This window comes from Garra rufa, chromosome 8 (assembly GCF_049309525.1).
Source record: "Garra rufa chromosome 8, GarRuf1.0, whole genome shotgun sequence".
Lineage (NCBI taxonomy): Eukaryota > Metazoa > Chordata > Actinopteri > Cypriniformes > Cyprinidae > Garra > Garra rufa.
The window spans coordinates 3735052-3755069 of NC_133368.1; the positions used below are offsets into that span (position 1 = coordinate 3735052).

At 36.2% G+C, this 20018-nt stretch overlaps 2 protein-coding genes across 2 annotated transcripts in view; both read left to right on the forward strand.

The window, feature by feature from the left end:
* The first annotated feature begins 217 nt into the window (after nucleotides 1–217).
* Nucleotides 218–2121, forward strand: cxcr4b (chemokine (C-X-C motif), receptor 4b). Its single transcript, XM_073845759.1, has 2 exons — nucleotides 218–268; nucleotides 552–2121. The coding sequence occupies exons 1-2, from the start codon at nucleotides 254–256 to the stop codon at nucleotides 1596–1598; spliced, it is 1062 nt and encodes a 353-aa protein (XP_073701860.1). The 5' UTR covers nucleotides 218–253; the 3' UTR covers nucleotides 1599–2121.
* A 4767-nt stretch (nucleotides 2122–6888) lies between these two features.
* Nucleotides 6889–20018, forward strand: part of dars1 (aspartyl-tRNA synthetase 1) — a 42772-nt gene continuing 29642 nt past the window's right edge. The window contains exons 1-5 of the mRNA XM_073845508.1: nucleotides 6889–7044; nucleotides 15948–16050; nucleotides 16885–16914; nucleotides 17813–17870; nucleotides 18558–18650. Coding sequence (XP_073701609.1) covers nucleotides 7022–7044; nucleotides 15948–16050; nucleotides 16885–16914; nucleotides 17813–17870; nucleotides 18558–18650 — 307 coding nt within the window. The 5' untranslated portion in view covers nucleotides 6889–7021. The remainder of the gene's footprint in view (nucleotides 7045–15947; nucleotides 16051–16884; nucleotides 16915–17812; nucleotides 17871–18557; nucleotides 18651–20018) is intronic.

The following is a 20018-nucleotide window of genomic DNA, read 5'->3' on the forward strand; positions in this document are numbered from 1 at the left end:
TTTTTTCTACCATGCACGAGTGAAACATAAATATTAAGTTTATGTCAATAACCATTGGAGGCATCATGCATTCATAATACTACTCACAAGAGCGCTGCCCTTCTGAGCTCCGCCTACGTTGTGACCCCGCCTCGTTGAAAAGGGGGCGTGTCAGACTCTACGGGGGAGTATTTAAATGCTGCTGGAAGAGATCCGTTGACTAAAGTGTGTGGAGAGTTTTAGCGCGGATTTTGTGTTCATCTATTTGAACGACATGGAGTTTTACGATGTAAGTTGAATCAGGATAACTGTAAAACGCTCTGTAGTTTGGTGATTTGATGAAATGCTTATTAATAAGGCTTAGTCTGTTGTTTATCATGTCTTGTAACCTACACTTTGAGTGTCACAGTTTACCATTCAGATTTTGGATGTTGTTTTAAAACTTTTTTTAAAAAGTAAATAATCTGTTTCAATATTTTAATTCGATTTTTACATTACATTTGCAATGTTTTAACTTTTTTTAAAAACATTTATTTATGTGAAATTAATCAACATACCTTTATTTTCTGCAGAGCATCGTGTTAGACAACAGCTCAGACTCCGGGTCTGGAGACTTTGACCTTGGTGAGCTCTGTGACCTAACGGTCAGCGAAGACTTCCCAAAGATCTTCCTCCCTACTGTATACGGGATTATATTTTTCCTGGGAATCATTGGCAATGGATTTGTTGTGCTTGTGATGGGCTTCCAAAAGAAGTCAAAGAACATGACAGACAAGTACAGGTTACACCTCTCCATAGCCGACCTCCTGTTTGTTCTCACTTTACCCTTTTGGGCTGTGGATGCGGCCAGCGGATGGCACGTTGGGGGATTTCTGTGCGTCACTGTCAATATGATCTACACGCTGAATTTGTACAGCAGCGTGCTGATTCTGGCCTTTATCAGCCTGGATAGATATCTGGCTGTCGTCCGTGCGACAAACAGCCAGAAAATCCGCAAGCTGCTTGCAGAAAAGGTAATCTACCTTGGAGTTTGGCTCCCAGCGACCTTACTCACCGTGCCCGATCTGGTGTTCGCCAAAGTACGCAATGCGGGCTTGAATACGATCTGCGAGCTCACCTACCCGCAGCATGCGAACATAGTGTGGAAGGCCTTTTTCCGCTTCCAGCACATCATTGTTGGCTTTTTGCTGCCTGGTTTGATCATTCTGACCTGTTACTGTATCATCATCTCAAAACTGTCTAAAAACTCCAAAGGTCAAGCCCTGAAAAGAAAGGCGCTGAAGACTACTGTCATCCTTATCCTTTGCTTCTTCATCTGCTGGTTGCCTTACTGTGCCGGCATCCTGGTGGACACTCTGGTGATGCTGAACGTCATATCTCACAGCTGTTTCCTGGAGCAGGGTCTGGAGAAATGGATTTTCTTTACTGAGGCGCTTGCATACTTCCACTGCTGTCTCAACCCCATCCTTTATGCTTTCCTAGGAGTCAAGTTCAGTAAATCTGCTCGCAATGCTCTGAGCATCAGCAGTAGATCAAGTCACAAGATGTTGACCAAGAAAAGAGGTCCTATATCATCAGTATCTACTGAGTCAGAGTCATCCAGTGCCCTGTCCAGTTAATGGACATTTTGTACATAAAACTTTCCTACATGGATGACTAAGCTTTTATTTTATTTTTTTTAAAGGACTCTTTACTACACTTTTTGTATATTGTAAACTCGTGTTGATAATTGTTTTGTAACACTTCATTTTCTTGTGTCTTTTATTCAACTACTTAAATTAATCTTTGTTTTTTTAAATGTTAGTACTTTTAAAACGGGACCTAAAGGCAGAGCCTTGACAAAGTCTGTATACTTGCAGAAGTTCTTATCAGGAAATGTTAGCAAACTGTCTTTTGTCTGCTTCAGAGTGTGTAGTGTAAATTATTTGTACATAGTTCATTGTTTGCCATTGTGTGTGTGTGTGTGTGTGTGTGTGTGTGTGTGCACTTAGCGTTTCTTATTTCCCCCATAAGCTTTTTGATATTTATTAAAATGGTAGCTCACACTGTAAAAAATGTTTAAATGGTTGTAATTTAATCATGTCACAATTGTTGCATTTTGACTTCTATTTCATAATAAATCCCAAAAATCACCAATTTTAATGAGGTCTGACATCGTGTCTTCTTACTTGTCTCCAGTGGCCATACTCTCTCTCACACACACACACACACACACACACACACACCCCCTCCACCCCAATCTCTCAGCGGGGGGTGGGGTAGAGCTGAAGTGGAGTGAAGGTCTGTCAAGTTACCAAAACAAAAGCTCCACCTGATCTCCCGCTGAACAGAATGGCAGAGGAGAGGGTCTGTAATTTTAAGAACATCTGTGTTCTTTAGCGTTTTAAGCAACTGCTGATACAAGACACCCATCCACCTACAAAGGGACAGAATTGGCTGTCCTTTGGGATTTCTGTTGTTGTATCAGATAACAAGCAAAAGAAGTTAATAAGGTGGTTTGAAGATGTAAAGTTTGAAATTTACAATTTGAATAAAATCTGTAAAATGCAAATTGGTATAAGAGAAAGAGAAAACATTTTAATGGGTTGTGACAAAATTTCCCACAAATCAAACAATTGTTTTCCCTAATGATTCTCATCAATATAATACATTATTTTATTACAAATAAAAATACTCTCATTTCATTTTAAAACGGCATAAATTAATATCAACATAACAAATATTGAGGTGAAGAAGGAATAAATTACCTTTTGAATAATAAAATTATAATATGTGACCGTGGACCACAAAACCAGTCACAAATGGTTTGTTAGAGGACTATATTTGGTACAACTACTTAAAAATCTGGAAAAAATCTAAATATTGAGAAAATTTGTCCAAATGAAGTTCTTAGCAAAGCATATTACTAATCAAAAATTAAGCTTTGACATATTTACAGTGGAAAATTTACAAAATGTCTTCATGGAACGTGATCTTAATATCTTATTTTTGGCATAAAAGAAAAATTGATCATTTTGTCCCATACAATGTATTTTTGTCTATTGCTACAAATATACCTGTGCTACGTAAGACTGGTTTTGTGGTCCAGGGTCACATTTATACATTAATCATAAATGTTTACATTATAATTATGAGAATAAATATGGATCTTTCTAGAGTATCGAGAATAGGGGTGCTTTCTTGTACTGTACTTTTTTTATATACAAAAGAAAGAAAGAACAAAGAAGAAGAAAAATTCCCACTCAAATGATGACAAATATGAAGTATTTCATCCTTTGATTTTGTAAATTCCTACATTCTTAAGAATTTACAGGATTACTGTTAATGCCACGCACTTTTGACCTCTTGTTTGCAATGCAAATATCTCAGTCGTCACATTCTGGTCTATTGCTTGATGATTAATCATCAAGTTACAGCAAGTTAGCAGCCTTGAAGAAACTATAAACCACAGTGGCAGAACATAGATATTCACAAGGTTCATATTGTAATGACTTAACTCATGTTTAACACAGTGAGTTAAAATTACCATTTCCAAAGAGTCCAATGAGGTGTGAAGTACCCTGCATCAGACTGGAAGGTTTCTGGCTATTTTTCAGTGTCTGCTCTCACAGTGAGAGGCCAGTAAAAATAGAGCATTCGGTGCTGCATTTTGTTCATTTGGAAATGTTTTGGAATGGTTCTGCCATTAGCATGAGAGCTGTTCACAAAAGCTACGCCACACCATTAACACTCCATTGAGCTCAGCTGGACCATCTCGCCCATCTCTAAACTACCATTTGAAAAGAGACCAACCAAAAGGAGCTTCTGCAAAAAAACTATTATCAAACCACACATCTTAGAGAAACAAAAATAGATGTTAAGTTCATCCAAACACCGTTTGATAATGTATGCTCTTTTATAATGCTGTGAAATAATTAATGAAGGAAAAAGAAATAAATATCTGAGAACAAAAGAACGTACACTACCAGTCAAAAGTTTTTGAACAGTACGTTTTTAATGTTTTTTAAAGAAGTATCTTCTGCTTACCAAGCCTGCATTTGTTTAATTTAAAGTACAGTAAAATCTTGAAATATTTTTACTATTTAAAATAACTGTTTAATATTTGAATATATTTTAAAAAGCATTATCACTCCAGCCATGATCCTTCAGAAATCATTCTAATATTCTGATTTGCTGCTCAAAACATTTATTATTATGTTAAAATCAGATGAAATATAATTTTCAGGTTTCTTTGATGAAATAGAAATTTTTTGTAACATTAAATGTCTTTATCAATTTAAAGCGTCCTTGTTAAAATAAAAGTATTAATTTCTATAACTGGCTTTAAGCTGTTAAATGGTGTAGTGTATAATTCTACAAAAGCTTTTTATTTTAGATAAATTCTGATATTTAAATCTTTCTATTCATAAAAGAATCCTGAAAAAATATACTTAACTGTTTTAAATGTTGATATTAGTAATACAAATATTCTGAAGATTATTTCACAATGAAGACTGGAGTAATGATGCTGAAAATGTTGCTTTGATCGCAGGAATAAATTAGATTTTAATATATATTTAAATAAAAAGCTGTTATTTAAATAATAGAAATATTTTACTGCTTTTGCTGTATTTTAGATCAAATAAACGCAGGCTTGGTGAGCAGAAGAGACTTCTTTAAAAACATTTAAAAATAGCGCACAAGCCAGTTGCTTCTCAACTATAGTCCGAAATGTGATAAACCTGTTTATTTAGATGTGTAAATAAAGCTATAAACGGAGCTTCATTGCACAGAAGGTTAATCAGACTGTATTTCCGACTCTCGCCATTCGTTTATTATTACGTTTACATTGTTTTGGCTGAAGGATCAGGAAGGCAGTTTCCTGCATCAGGACCTCCTGTGACCAATAGCTCTGGAAAGACTTTATAGCCCTATAACACAACTGAATAGAACAAACAGAAGTTGTGGTCTGTAACTCAAGAGAAAGGGTGCTTTGAGGTTATTTATTGCCTCGTTAATTATCCAGTGACCGCAGTGATATGAAGCAATCCTACTGAGAAACATGTAAATATATACAGTATAGCGTGTTTTTTTAGCCACACCATCAATTGGCCATATTGGCAGCACTGAATGCATATTTTGCTAATTATTTTGCTGAAAATGGTCAATTATTGTCATGTTTCAAGCTGTACTAACTGGTCGGACCGGGCAAAACATTTGGCGTACTTTAAATTGCCAAAAGTTATAACAAATCAAGAAGAAGAGTGCAAATAACTCGGCATTTGTAGTTGGCCAAACTGAACCAGGATTTCCAGGACAAGAATCTTGACAGCATTCATGTTTGTTCTTATCAATTCTAGTCAGGTTTGTGAAATATTAGGCTAATATCTTAATTAATACTGCTTGTATGTATCTTTACCACCTCCCTGCTGAAAAAAACAGCTAAAACCAGCCTAGGCTGGTTGGCTGGTTTTAGCTGGTCAACCAGCCTGGTTTTAGCTGGTCATAGCTGGGAGGCAGGCTGGATTTAGAGGGGTTTTGGCCATTTTTCCAGCCTGGCCAGGCTGGTCTTAGCTGGTTTTTTCAGCAGGGCTATTACAGTTTTTTTGCGGACACTAGGACACATTTCTCAATACTTAGGTCACTTTTGCAAAACTCTTCACACAATTCTCCTAACCGACTTTCAGCTTGGCAAAGCAGTTCATTTCACATTCAAAATGCACTACAACTACCAAAACACTTTATTCAGGTCTCAAATAAACTCATTCTTCCAGAACACTGGCAAAGGTTGACAGCTGACAAACACACTTTGTCACCCACAAAACAATGAGCTAAAAAACACTAACAACATGTAGCATTACACAGTGTTTTCTTGTGTAAAACAAGGACACATCTCTGTTTATAATTGCAATATGTATTGTTTATAACTGCAATATATGTTACTGGAATGAATCAGACATGATGCAGAATTCGTCAATATTTTATGTCGTTTATTTATTTTTATTTTTTTGCACTAAGTAATTCCAAAATACAAGAATTTGTATACACACCATCCACTGATACAGATACAATAGTAATGCTAATCTACTGCATTTTTAGATTTGAAATATGTTTCAATAAAATATTGCTGTTGAACTTTGCTGTCTTATTCAGTTTTGCATTATGTTATTGTTTTGAACATAAGTTTAACAGTTTTGAAAACAGTATGTAAGCACTTGCAAAATGTCCTGTACGTACAAAGGTTTTTGTCAGTTGTTGTGTCTGAGTGAGAAAAGAATGCATGAAATTTGAGAGATGTAGTCATTGAATGCATTTTGTGCCAAAACAATGATAATTGATCCTCAGTTTAGCCCTCATAGACTTCTGTTGTGCTCGCTGTGTGAAGAGTTTTGCAAAAGTGACCTAAGTATTGAGAAATGTGTCCTAGCGTCTGTAAAAAAACTGTAACTTAAATAGTTAAACAAAACAAAAACTAAATACTTCTCTATATGATTTAACAGCTTCCACGGTTTTTTCAATGGTTTAGACAGTATAAATGAGCAGAACAATGTATTCAGTAGTACATTAACCATGCAATCCATGCTGTTGTTTACATCCGAGTATCGCCAATATGGCCGCACATCCGGGTGACTGACCAAATCGTAAAGTAAGTGCAAACCCTCTATATGTTTACATGTACCTCAGTATGTTTCTCAGAAATGAATAATCAGGTTACAGAAGCAAGTAACTATAAACCTTAGAAGCAGAACATTGATGTTCACAGTGGGTGGCATGGCAGTAAGATTACACTGTTAATATGTAATGTTTTATTTCACTTCATTTCAGTTTTATTTAGACTAACTACTGTAAGCACCGTGTGCGGATAAAACAGTAACTAGGAACCTTTTTACGTAGAGACGTGTTCCACACGGACTAGCGAGGAAGTTGTGAATGTGCACCAGCAAAACACTTCCGTCTCTTCTCCACATGTCCACCGTTCCCAGTGGCTGTCATTGCACATGAAACAACTGAAATCTTGTCTATCTAGCGCTCTTGTTTCACTACATCCCTTCAGAGCTGAACTATGACTAAAGAAAATGTACAAGGGTGAGATACAAACTCATTGTTTTCTGCGGATGTGTAATATTTGTGGTCAGGGCATTGATTAGCTTGCCTTTCTGCTAGCTGCAACTAATAGAGTTGCACATGATTGCATCAGCAGTTTCGAGATCTTTAAGTATGACAGCTGATCGGTGTTTTTATATACTAACAGTGTTAACGTTAGTTGGAAACGGTTGTCTTACTAACTTAGTTGGGAATTCATTTACTGACATATAAGAAAGCAAGCTTAGTTTTCCAGGCGTTTCAAATCCAATACAGTTAATAAACAGAGTTAGCGTGGAGAAATTTTTATGTAGTAAAGAAAACATTTGATATGTACACGCAGTGTTTATGATGTACTATATGCAGGTAGTTAACGTTACCAGTTTTTTAAAATCAAGGCAATGTCTGTTAAAGGTGTGATAAAATGAGCCTGAAAATGCTTAAGTAACGTTTATTATTAATATCAATGTGAAAACATCTGTGCTGATTAATATCTTTGTGGAAATAATTTATTTTCAGCATTCAATGATAAATGTGACCATGGGCCACAAAACCTGTCATAAGGGGCATTTTGTTTCTTCAATATATATATATAATATCTCAACTGAAAGCTGAATAAATAAGCTTTCCATTAATGTATAGTTAGGATAGAACAATATTTGACTGAGACAATATTTGAAAATCTGGAATCTGATGATGCAACAAATCTAAATATTGAGAAATAGCCTTTAAAGTTGTCCAAATGAAGATCTTAGTGATACATATTACTAATCAAAAATTAGTTTTTTATATATTTACGGTAGGAAATTAACAAAATATCTTCATCGAACATAATCGGTATTTAATATCCTAATGATTTTTTGGCACAAAAGAAAAATCAATCATTTTAACCCATACAAATGTATTTTTGGCTATTGCTGCTATATTCCTGCGCTACTTAAGACTGGTTTTGTGGTCCAAGGTCACAAATAGTAAGCTCAAAGCAGAATTTCCAATTATTGTGGTGAAAAATATTCTATAAAGTCATGAAAATTAATTGATCAATAAGTTTCGGTACCCTAACTCAGGTAAGAGAGACCAGCTTAAAATAGGTATTTAAATACGTGACTTTCCAGTAAGTTAAGCATGACCTACATTTACTTTTCAAAAGACAAAGTGAAAGAAAGTTTGTTCTGTCTACAATTTCAATTGCAAATACATAGATCTTTTATTATAAATAATTAGCAGTTGAGTTATTATTCTAATGCATTGTTTATATAGTAATGCTATGCTGTGCCCAAAGCAGTGTTATGTGAACAATACTGTCTGTGGCAGGGGTGTCAAGCTCAGTTTTTGGAGGGCTGCAGCTCTGCAGAATTTAAGTTTTAGGTCCAACATATCATCTAGTTTTCAAATAAGTCTGAAGGACCTGATTTGCCGGATCAGGTGTGTTTTAGGCTTGGAGGTAAACTCTCAGAAACACTTTTGAGAGTTTGACACTGCTGGTCTATGGTTTAATATGTAGGCCACAATTCGAAGAGTCACATGATAACAGCTGCTGTCTGGGGTAGCGTAGAGGGCATCTGAACGCTCCACCCTTATTTTTATAGCCCTGCTCTGCTCCAGGCCTTGTGTTTCTGTGTAAATACATAACCCTGTATCTGGCACAGCCCTTTAATTATCGACAGCCTTCTCATTCTCTTCTGTCTGCCCCAGTGCTTCCAATTTCCTGTGAGCAGAAATTGCAGTGATGCTTTGGGGGACCGTCATCCGTGAATTCCCTTGAAAAGCGCTCCGTGACGTGCATACCTTCACTGTGGCCCTTTATGTGCTGTGTTGCTGTTCCGTGCTAATGCATAATGCAGAGGGGGGAGTAGAGTAGTTTATTGCCCGCTTTGGCACGGTTGAGGCCTCAGCGGAGCCCGCGGCTGGACTGTTGTAGTCTTGGCAGTGGTAGTGCTGGGGAAGGCGTTCACTGATCCATTGTGTTTAAACTTCTGTAGCACTGTGTGCAGGCACTTGATCCTGTGTTGCCTGAGGGCTGCCATATGGTCGCCTGCCCAGATTCTGCTCTTTTCGGAGGTACTTTGTAGATCAGTGTTGGATAAAGAGCTAGACTATGCAATGGAGTCTTAGTTACTCTGTTTGTTCTGTTGTTTGGAGTAATTAGTGTAATAGTAAATTCTATTACATGTCTGGAGGTGGAGCACCGGTTTGTTTTGGTCATGTTGGTGACCACCTGTTCCTCTTGTGGTTTCAGATTTAATGGTGCCATTCATATTCTTAGAGAGCATTATTTAAATTTAGCGGATGAGTGATTAGTAATGGGCATATTTAAAGTGGTTGGTCTTGTTAACCGGAAACCATGTGTTAGATATTGAGTGTTTAACCCCTTAACTGTCACCGCCCAAGTTTACTTCACCATTTTACAGATAATTCCAAATCTAAACATGACAAACTATATATCGTTGGAAAGGTCTAAGGCTCCTTAAGAGATTTTATTTTGTGTTACAAATTAGGGCTGGGCGATTAATCGAAAAATAATCGAAAACGACATTCAGAACCTATAATCGTTAAAATTTTTCCAGGAAGATTATTTCAATTACTTTCCCTTTAAAAAACACAAGCGCTCCGTTCCGTTATTCCGCCGACATGTCGATGGAGAGCTTAAACGGTATTTATACAGTAAAAAGTATTTACAGGATATACAAGGGTAATTTTATTTAGAGGAGATATTGCTTATTTTCTACTTTTAATATGAAAAACATTGAAAATTATTTATTTTGTTTCCAATAGTGCAAGTTATTTATTTTCACTAATTTAAGAAAAATGTGACTTTTCGTTTTAAGCAATGCTTGCTTTAATTTCAGTTGTTCAACACTGATTTCAATTAATAATCATAGATCGTAGATAGTGTGTTTCCTTCAATTATTTTAAAATCAAGTAATGCACCCTTCATCCAAAAATCTCTCGCTTGTAATATGTGAGCATATTTACTGTACAAAACTTGTCAGTGAACTATGAGGGCAAAAAAATAAATATTATATAAATATAATTAAATATAATTTTATTAATAAATAAAATAATCGTTCATTAATCGTAATCGGGTTAAAATGTTCAATTAATCGAGATTTTGATTCTAAGCCAAATTGCCCAGCCCTATTACAAATTATGTAGTGTGTGACAAGTGTGCACCTAAAAAATCTACTTCATTACAGGAGTTCTGACCTTTGTCACCGACAGACTTCCCCGTTGCCTTTTTTCTATTACACTTTAGAAATCATAAGAAATTATATATTAGTTGAAAAGCTGAAAACCTCAAACCTTTGAAAGCCATTTTAAAACCAGACATTGCATTAACATGAAAAATGTACATCAAAGTCATATTACAAAATGTTTTTGTTCATGAGTTCTAAAAATGTAAGTTTCAATTCTTCATTTTAACGTCGCTGTTCAAAAATAGGAGTGACAGTTAAGGGGTTAAAAAGGTAATGGAGATCACAGAGGCATGTCATTTCCTTTAGCCTTTGCCCTGTGAATCAGTTTACATATTGTTGGGGTTTCTGTGTAATTGTGTTTGTTTTAAATAACTGTTGAACTGCTTGGTAATCCATCTTTGCCGTATTAACTTGATGGATGATGGACGGTAGTCTTGTCAAATGTTAGACTTACTCGGTTAAAGGACTTGGTTAGCATTTAAACTAATGAACCCATGGACTCAGGTGTTAATGCCAAAAAGGAAAGTCATTTCAGAGAGTAATTGATTTAATTTATATGTTTGGTAAGACAAACAGTTTCTAAATTATTGATTTTTTTTCTATGTAAGCTGGTTTTCTGTCATATAAATATATAGAGGAAATAAGCTAGTGTCTTTTTTTTTTTTATTGCCAATAGAGTGTTTTCACTTGTCATCAATTTGCCATATTGGCGGCACTGAATGTAAACAATGCCACTGAAGCAAACAAAGCTTGCGTATTTTGCTGATTTTTGCTGCTGAAAATGGTCAAGTATTGTCATGTTTTGGGCTGTACTAATCAGAGTGCTATAGGTTGCCAAAAGTTATAACAAATCAAGCAGAAGAGTGCAAAAAACTGTCTGAGGAACAAAAGGCATTTATGGTTTGCCAAACTGAACTAGGGTTTCCAGGGCAAGAATTTGGACAGCATTTGTGTTTGTTCTTATCATTTCCAGTCAGGTAGGTGAAATATTAGGCTAATATCTTAATTAACACTGCTTGTACGTATCTTTACCACCTATTAACTTCAGTTTGTCAAAATATTGTTCATATACATCCCGTATAGGATTTAGCAGCTTCTACACATTTCTTTCCATGGTTAAGACAGCATAAATTAGCAGAACAACGTGTTCAGTAGTACATTAACTGTGCAATCCATGCTGTTTTACCTCTGAGTATCGCCAATATGGCCATGCATCCGGGTAACTGACTGTAACTGTGACTTAAGTGCAAACCCTCTATAAGAAATATTTGTTTTTGTCATCTTTTTTTCATGTAATAAATAATAGTAAATTGTATTCCCAGAAAATTAAATTAGGATTGTTTCTGTGTACTATATTCTCATATGTCTGAAAAGTTTGGTGTTTGAAAGATTTAAGGTTTTTGAAAGGAGTCCTTATGCCAAGGCTGGATTGATTTGATAAAAAAAGCTATTATTAAATGTAATTTACATTTAGTCATTTAGCAGAAGCTTTTATCCAAAGCGACTTACAAATGAGGACAATGGAAGCAATCAAAATCAACAAAAGAGCAATGATATGGAAGTGCTATGACAAGTCTCAGCCTAACGCAATACATGTAGCAAGTGTGAATTATATAATAAATATAATAAACAGATAGAATAGAAAAAGAACAGAGCAAGCTATGTTAGAGGCCTTTTTTGTTAATCATATAAAGCTCTTTCGTTGTTTGGCTGAATAAGCGATAAGGCTGAATAAATTTTATCGAACAATGATGTGAGGTGCGCACTAATGCAGAAGACATGTCGGCAGTGTGGAAGCATTTAAAACTGTCCGAGAAAGACGCAAAAATCATTATAAGCACCGACAGCGAGAGACTGTTTAGAACCGCATCACATGTCTTCGATGAGAAGAGAAAGCACAAGCTTGTTAGCCAGGATTCAAAGTCCAATCTGCGCTGAAACAGCGTAATGAGAATCATTCATTCATCTGCTGCTGTCAGGAAAAAGTACTACTGAGGTCTTCTTGTGGGTTTCTCTCAAAATAAAAGTCAGCTTTCATAAATGTTAGCATTGTAATTTTACTGTTGTTCTGTAAAATAAAATAAAGTAAGACAAAAATAATGATAACAATCATTACAACTGCTCTATAAATACATTTATTACTTTGCTCAGCAAGGCTGCATTTATTTGTACATTAAAACCCATGCCTGATTCAAGAAGGAGGTCTTAAAAATGGCCAAAGAATATTATTTTACTGACTTATTAATTTTAAGTTAAATTGTGTTTTGTCTGTAGGTTATAATGTCTACTAGAATGTTAAAAATGTTCAGTGTTAAGGAAATATTTTTAAATTGTTGTTTTATAATTGATTTTTTTTTTTTTTGAAAAGCAAGACAAAACTGTAAAAAACACATCTTGGCTATTTAATTTATGCAATGGTGAAAAAATGAGCAAAATACATGGGAGAAAAAACACGAAAAACGGTGTTTGGTATTCAGCCTTTGGCCTTCTGCTTAGGGCTGGGCGATTAATCGAAAAATAATCGAAATCGACATTCAGAACCTATAATCGATCAAATGTTTCCAGGTCGATTATTTCGATTACTTTCCCTTTAAAAACAGTACCGCGTGTGGAGTCACGTGACCCCGCTCCGTTACATTACGTTATTCCGCCGACATGTCCATGGAGAGCTTAAAAAATGTACAGGATATACAAGAGTAATTTTGTTTAGAAGACAGTGCTTATTTTCTACTTTGAAAGTGCATTTTTGGTTTTCGGCCGAAAGACTTTTATCACCGAAACAACACGGCCGAAACAGTATGTTGACACAAACAGAAACCGCAGCCTGCACGTGCTTGTCTGAAGCAACACGTCTGCGGTGTGGACGTATGGAAAGACCCACGGATAGCGATTTGCAAAACTTGTTTTGCCGAAATTTCCAGAGGGGTTGTGTCTGCAGTCGTGCGTGCAGTGATAAGAGCAGAGATCGAGACAAGATGTAGCTTTCAGTGAGTGAAAAACATTAGCTTTACGTTGGTGTTACGTCACAATATTTTAAAGATATGTCTTTTCATACTGTATTTTTATTAATATTTATGTTTTAAACCATGGAGGTGAGCCAATGGATATCACACAAGCAACGTGAAAACTGCGCAATGTTAAAATGAAAGTGAAAACTGATTTTCAGCATCTGACGTGCATTCTCTCAGAGACAATGAGAGACGATTATACTTCATATGCTGATATTAATTTAGTCCCCTAATATTTTCCTTGTGCCCTGAATATGGTGGGAAACGTATAAAAAGAAACGTATATTGTGCAAGGTTTGTTTCAGAAAATCGGTTCTTGAAATAAAGCTCTTAATTTTAATTGAAAACTGCAGTGTTATTAGGGGTTATAAAAGTCTGAATTATGATTTCAGGTGGTCTTAAATGTGGGGACTGAAAGACAAGAAATGATGAAACTTCAAAAGGCTATCCATTGAATAAATCTGAGCGCTGCACGTTTCAAAGTCATTTGTTGCGCTGCTTTGTATACCAGTCTGACAGCGCCTCCTGCTGGAAGAGAAACGCGTAGTCTTGTAAATGTGAATTTTTTTACAGTCTATGATGTGATGGATACAGAAGATAATGTTATAAAAATTTAAACAATTTAAACAAAGGCAGTAAAATATATGTATATGTCAAGTAATAAAATACTTGATTGATGATAATAATTGTTTAAATTAATATAATTGATTTATTCTTTGAAACTTTAATATTAATGTATGCAATTGCAATGCCTTGAGTCTAGTAAGATTAGTACACAGTCATAGCCATAAATGGAATGGTACTAATAATTGGCATAATTCTTTCGGTGTTTCGGTTTTCGGCCTTGGTTTCCTCTTTTTCGGTTTTCGGTTTCGGCCAAGAATTTTCATTTCGGTGCATCCCTACTTGTCAGTGAACTATGAGGGCAAAAAAATAAATATTATATAAATATAATTAAATATAAATTTATTAATAAATAAAATAATCGTTCATTAATCGTAATCGAGTTAAAATGTTCAATTAATCGAGATTTTGATTTTAGGCCAAATCGCCCAGCCCTACTTCTGCTCACTGTTTAATTTTTTTTGGCTTTGGCTTCGGCCAAGAATTTTCATTTTGGTGCATCCCTACGTTCAGTACCATCTAGTCTCGCGTAGCCAGACCTTCAGACTGACGGCTGAAGGTCTGGAACTCATGGAAGCTTTAGTTGGCCAAGGCCCGCCCATAAGACCGTTTGATCGGCATGTCAAACAACCAATCACAGTTCGTTTCGTTCAGCGTCACGTTTCTGTGCGTGGAAATGCCCCCACAACAACAGACTGGCGTGCAACAAGTCAGTCACTGAAATAACCAGCATTGAAAGATAACGAAGAAGAGGGAGAACAAGCAGTAAGTCAGTAATTTGTTCGCGAAGGTCGCAAATGTGTATAACAACAATGGCGTCTGCATAAGCACATTTTAGCAAAACGCCGAGTAAATCAGTCTGCGCTTTGTTTCCCGGCGGACCGAAAATAAACGCGACACTCGCGTCTTCCGGAAATCCGGTCAAATTCAACTAATCAGATGACGACTTCGACATTCCTGAAGTGTTTCCAGTTAAGCGTACCATATGCATCAGACGTTTAGCAACGTTCCGTGGGCGTGACGTCTGAGGCTGAGACTAAGTACCATCTGACTCCATGTTACCACTACAGCATCTTCAAAGGGAAAGTTCTCTTAAAAATGTAAGTTCTCTCATTAATTACTCACTTTCAGGTTGTTCCAAACTCTTTAAGACCTTTGCTCATCTTCGAAACAAATTAAAATATTTTTGATAAAATTCGAGAACTTTCCGACTCTGCATAGACAGCAGTGCAACTGACGCATTCAAGACCCAGAAAGGTAGTAAGAACATTTTTAAAATAGTCCATGTGTAGCGTCATAACATTAAGGTTGAGCCACCAATGTCACGTAGACTATTTTATCGATGTCCTTACTACCTTTCTGAGCCTTGAATGTTTTAGTTGCGTCGCTGTCTATACAGGGTCAGAAAGCTCTCAGATTTCGTCAAAAATATCTTAATTTGTGTTCTTGACATGAACAAAGGTCTTACGGGTTCGTAACGACATGCAGGAGAGTAATTAATGATAGAATTTTCATTTTTGGGTGAACTATTTCTTTAATGACTGTGTTAGTAACTCTGTTCAGATGTGATCATTTGGCCAAATATGGACTGAAGAATTTGGCTGGCCTATATATGGAATTGACTGCAAATCACAGTATTAAAAGTGAAATTAAATGACTCTTTTCATTATCGATCGTTCCTGTCACTTCCATATACTCTTTACTGTTAAATCAGTCTGTTGCTACAGTATGGGATAACTATATCACCTGAATGATGTAACATGTGTGCTACTGTAGACAGACATCACTCTTCCTGTGCTGCTATAACTGGACTACCTAAACCACAGGAGCACAAACAAGCAAACGGCACTGATGAAAGTCTAATTTAGCCTCTGTTGTTTTTCTGGGCATGTTGAAACAATAGATGAAAGACACAGCAACTTGAAAAGCCAGCGGGATGCTGTGCCTATGTGTGTGAGCCGAGTTTGGACTGCTTTTCCCCCCATCTATCAGAAAAGCTTCCCGGAAGAAAATTTAAAAAAAGGTAGATGGAAGTTTGACAGAGCTGTTTTTGTGGTGTGGTGTCTTCCTGTTTTAGAGCTGGAGAGGAGGAGCAGCAGGCCCAGTCGAAGAAAGCCCTGAAGAAACAGCAGAAGGAAGCAGAGAAAGCAGCGAAGAAGGCAGAGAAGCAGGCCAAGCTGGTGAGTGTGTGCGCCAGTCGATGCAAACTCTGCCCACTGTGCTGTCCAGGGCCCACAGCTGCTGTATGGAGGGGTTTCTATTGTTTTTCAATTCATGTGTGCTTACAAATCTGTTTATGAGCCCAAACGAAGTGGCATTTTTGCATCCAGAAGATATTTCCTCAATATTTTAAACTGCCAAAATGAGCATCTTTCTTATTCTGTTTGCTTAAAGTCTTATTTAATTTGAAGTGAGTGACAATGGGGCTGTGCCAATACTATTCAATACTGACAATACTATGTTCAATACTGTACTAACTTTTGAAAATTATTATTTTTTTATTTAATTTGATTAATGATGAAAACAAAACTGTAATTTACAAAAGGTTTGTGTAAAACATACTGTCACAGTCCAGAGCAAAACAATTCCCAGGAAAATTAATAATACATCATATTTTATATAAAAAATAATAAAATAGTATACTATGATAATAAAATAAAATAAAAAATACATAAAGTAAATGAAAACAGTCCATTGTACTTAATATTATCTATGTACTGTCCTAAAGTTCTAGTTTTTTTTTTGTCTGTTGGACTTCTAGGAAATGCTTTGTCAAATAAATTATTCAGATACAGGAATCATGAGCAAAACAAATGTATAAAATAATTCTTACTTAAATTGACACATGGGTTTGAATAATTTACAAAGAATCCATTTTATTTCCAATTTTAACAGTGCTTGCCTTTCTCCAGAGTAATCAGCATGTGTTTAATTTTTATGTTAGCTGTTATAGATGGTCTGTTTTCCCTCCACTGTTGATGTTTTATTGAAATCATTTTCTCTCTTTGATTCAGGCTGCAGAGCAGCAGGAAACTGATGAGGATGTAAGTATTGTTCATTTACATTTCCTTGTTAAATTCACATTTCCTGTCTGTTTTTAGCCATATCAAGTGTTAAAGAAATAGTTCACCAAAAAATAAGAATGATTTTAGTGTTAGAAAGATTGGATCTTTATTTTTATGTTTTTAGGATAAAATTATATAAACCAAAAAAAAAAAAGATGTTTACATGTAGTCCACAAGAGAAAATAATAGTTGAATTTATAAAAAATACCCTGTTCAAAAGTTTACATCCCCTTGATTCTTAATACTTTGTTGTTACCTGAATGATCCACAGCTGTGTTTTTTTAGTTTAGTGATAGTTGTTTATAAATCCTTGTTTGTCCTGAACAGGTATTCTTGCTATTCTTCAGAAAAATTCTTGGGTTTTACAGTATTTTTGTTGACTGTATAATTTTGAGATCTATCTTTTCGCACTGAGGACAACTAAGGGACTCAATTACAACTATTACAAAAGGTTCAAATGCTCCAGAAAGAAAAAAAACATGCATCAAGAGTCGGTGGTGAAAACTTTTTGAATTTGCAAATCAGGGTAAATTTAACTTGTTTTGTCTTCTGGGAAACATGTAAATATCTTCTGTAACCACTTAAGTGCAGTACTAAATGAAAAAATATGACATGTAGGCAAAATAAGAAAAATCTGCCATTCTGTTCAAGAGTTTTCACCCCCAGCTCCTAATGCATAATTTCTCCTTGTAAACTTTTGACCTCAACTGTATATATCTTGGTGGTTTAAGTACCCATTCGAACATTCTCCTTTGGTGTTACATAGAAGAAAGTAATGTTTTAAATAACATGAGGGTGAATAAATGAGGACTTCCTTGCTGAACTGTTCCTTTCAGATTCATATTACCATCCCTGTCTTCTTCTCTTCTCCTCCCAGGACTTTGCCAAGGATCGCTATGGGATCTGTCCTATGGTCCAATCCCAGCAGAAACTGGGTCAGTGTCCTTCTCAGTGTTTAAGTAGAGATTTAGGAGGGCATCTCGCTCCCACAGGATGAATATAGACAGGTTTCCTAGTGCAAAATTTTGCTGTAGAATGATAATTAGGAATGTCTTTGAGCTTAAGAGATAATCTAATGCTGTCGGGATCTCCCTGGCGTCCCCTTTAGCTCTCCCCGATGTTCCTCCCCTCGCTGTCACACATAATAGTCTTGAATAACTGTACGAGGTAAATCTCGGATGAGGAATCAGGGTGACATTACTCCCGACTGTCCGGCTGCGAGTTTTTAAGCTCTGCTGCTACAGAACAAAGTCGTCTCCCACCAGCATTCCTCTCAGGCAGAGATAGATGAAGCTTTCATGTGGGTGGATTCCGGATCAGCCAAACGCCCTGAGCACTTTTACTTGGGCTGAGTGGGACCGCCCCGTCTCTTCTGCCTCATAATAAAGTCATAATGTGAGTCAGCGGAGCCAGGGTGACACTGTATTTGTCAAAACGGAGGAGAATTCACGTGATGGTCGCCTTTCAGACGGGGCTTGTTATGTTTCATATTTATTAGCCCTCCTCCCGGTGGCTTTGTAATCTGAGCGAATGCCTTTGTGGGGATCTGTGTACAAGGGGGGAGGCCTGTCGTCTTTGATGTCTTTTCTCTGAGACTCTCTTTCTCTCCTGGATTGAGGCAGACAGGGTGTTGGTGCGTGTCCAGGACCTGACACCCGAGAAGGCAGAGCAGCAGATCTGGGTGCGCGCCAGAATTCACACCAGCAGAGCTAAAGGTAAACGCCTCCTCGCTATTACACAAGCTCATCTGCTGCTGGAAGTGTTACTCAGTTCATTTCAACACGTGGAAGCAGCTCTTACTAAAGCTCAAGGGTTTCTTATTTGACATGCGGGGTGTTTTATTGCATTAATAAACGCTAAAATTACAGTTCCTTTAGCTCAAACAGTACACCATGGGTTCTACACCAAGGTCATGAGTTTGATTTCCAGGCAGTGCAAGAACTGACGGAACTGTATATACCTTGAAAATGTAAAAAATGTTGATCTAGATAAAATTGTCTTCCAAAGGCTTCAATATAAATAGAATTATTATAATTATACATAAGAGACATGGGTGTGGGTCACATTTACCTTTACGTTGAAGTTCTGCAAGGACAAATCCAGTCATCTCAATAGGAATTTAGGAATCTGGTGTTTTATGAAGCATTTCTCCACGCAAAGTTCACATCAGATTAATTCTTTAAATTCATTTTAACTTTAAACACTTTTAAAGTGTTTGTACATTTAGATTGGCAGTTGTTAACATTGTTTACTTATTTGACTTATTTGATCAGACTACTGAAAGTTGCATTTTTTTATACTCTAAATTGGATTAAATTTTTTAAATATATCTATATCTGAGGTGATAATTAGACTTTCTTAAAGATATGGTTCATCCAAAAATGTAAATTCTGTCATTAATTGTTTACTCTCATGTCGTTCCAAACATTTAAGACCTTTGTTTATCTTCGGAACACAAATTAGGATATTTTTATTAAATCCGAGAGCTTTCCGATCCTGCATAGACAGCAATGCAACTGACACGTTCAAGGCCCAGAAAGGTATTAAGGACATTGTTAAAATAGTCCATGTGGCATCAGTGGTTCAACCTTAATTTTATGAAGCTATGGCAATACTTTTTGTGCACAAAGGAATCAAAAATAATCACTTTAATCATCAAATTCTCTTCTTTGTCAGTATTTGACGCGCATCAGTGAAAAGAAGAAAATAAATTGTTGACTAAAGTCGTTATTTTTGTTCTATGTGCGGGTGCGCAAAAAGTATTCTTAGCTTCATTGCTGATGTCACGTGGACTATTTTATCATTGTCCTTACCATCTTTCTGGGCCTTGAATGTAACAGTTGCATTGCTTTTGGATTTAAGCAAAAAAAATGTGTTTTTTTCAAGCTTTTCAATCCTGTAATTTTCCATAGCTGTGGTGAAAGGAGAAGTTCATTTCCAGAATAGAAAATTACAGATTATTTACTCACCCCCTTGTCATCCAAGATGTTCTTTCTTTCTTCATTCGTAAAGAAATTATGTTTTTTGATGAAAACATTTCATGATTTCTCTCCATCTAATAGATTTTTATGGTGCCCCTGAGT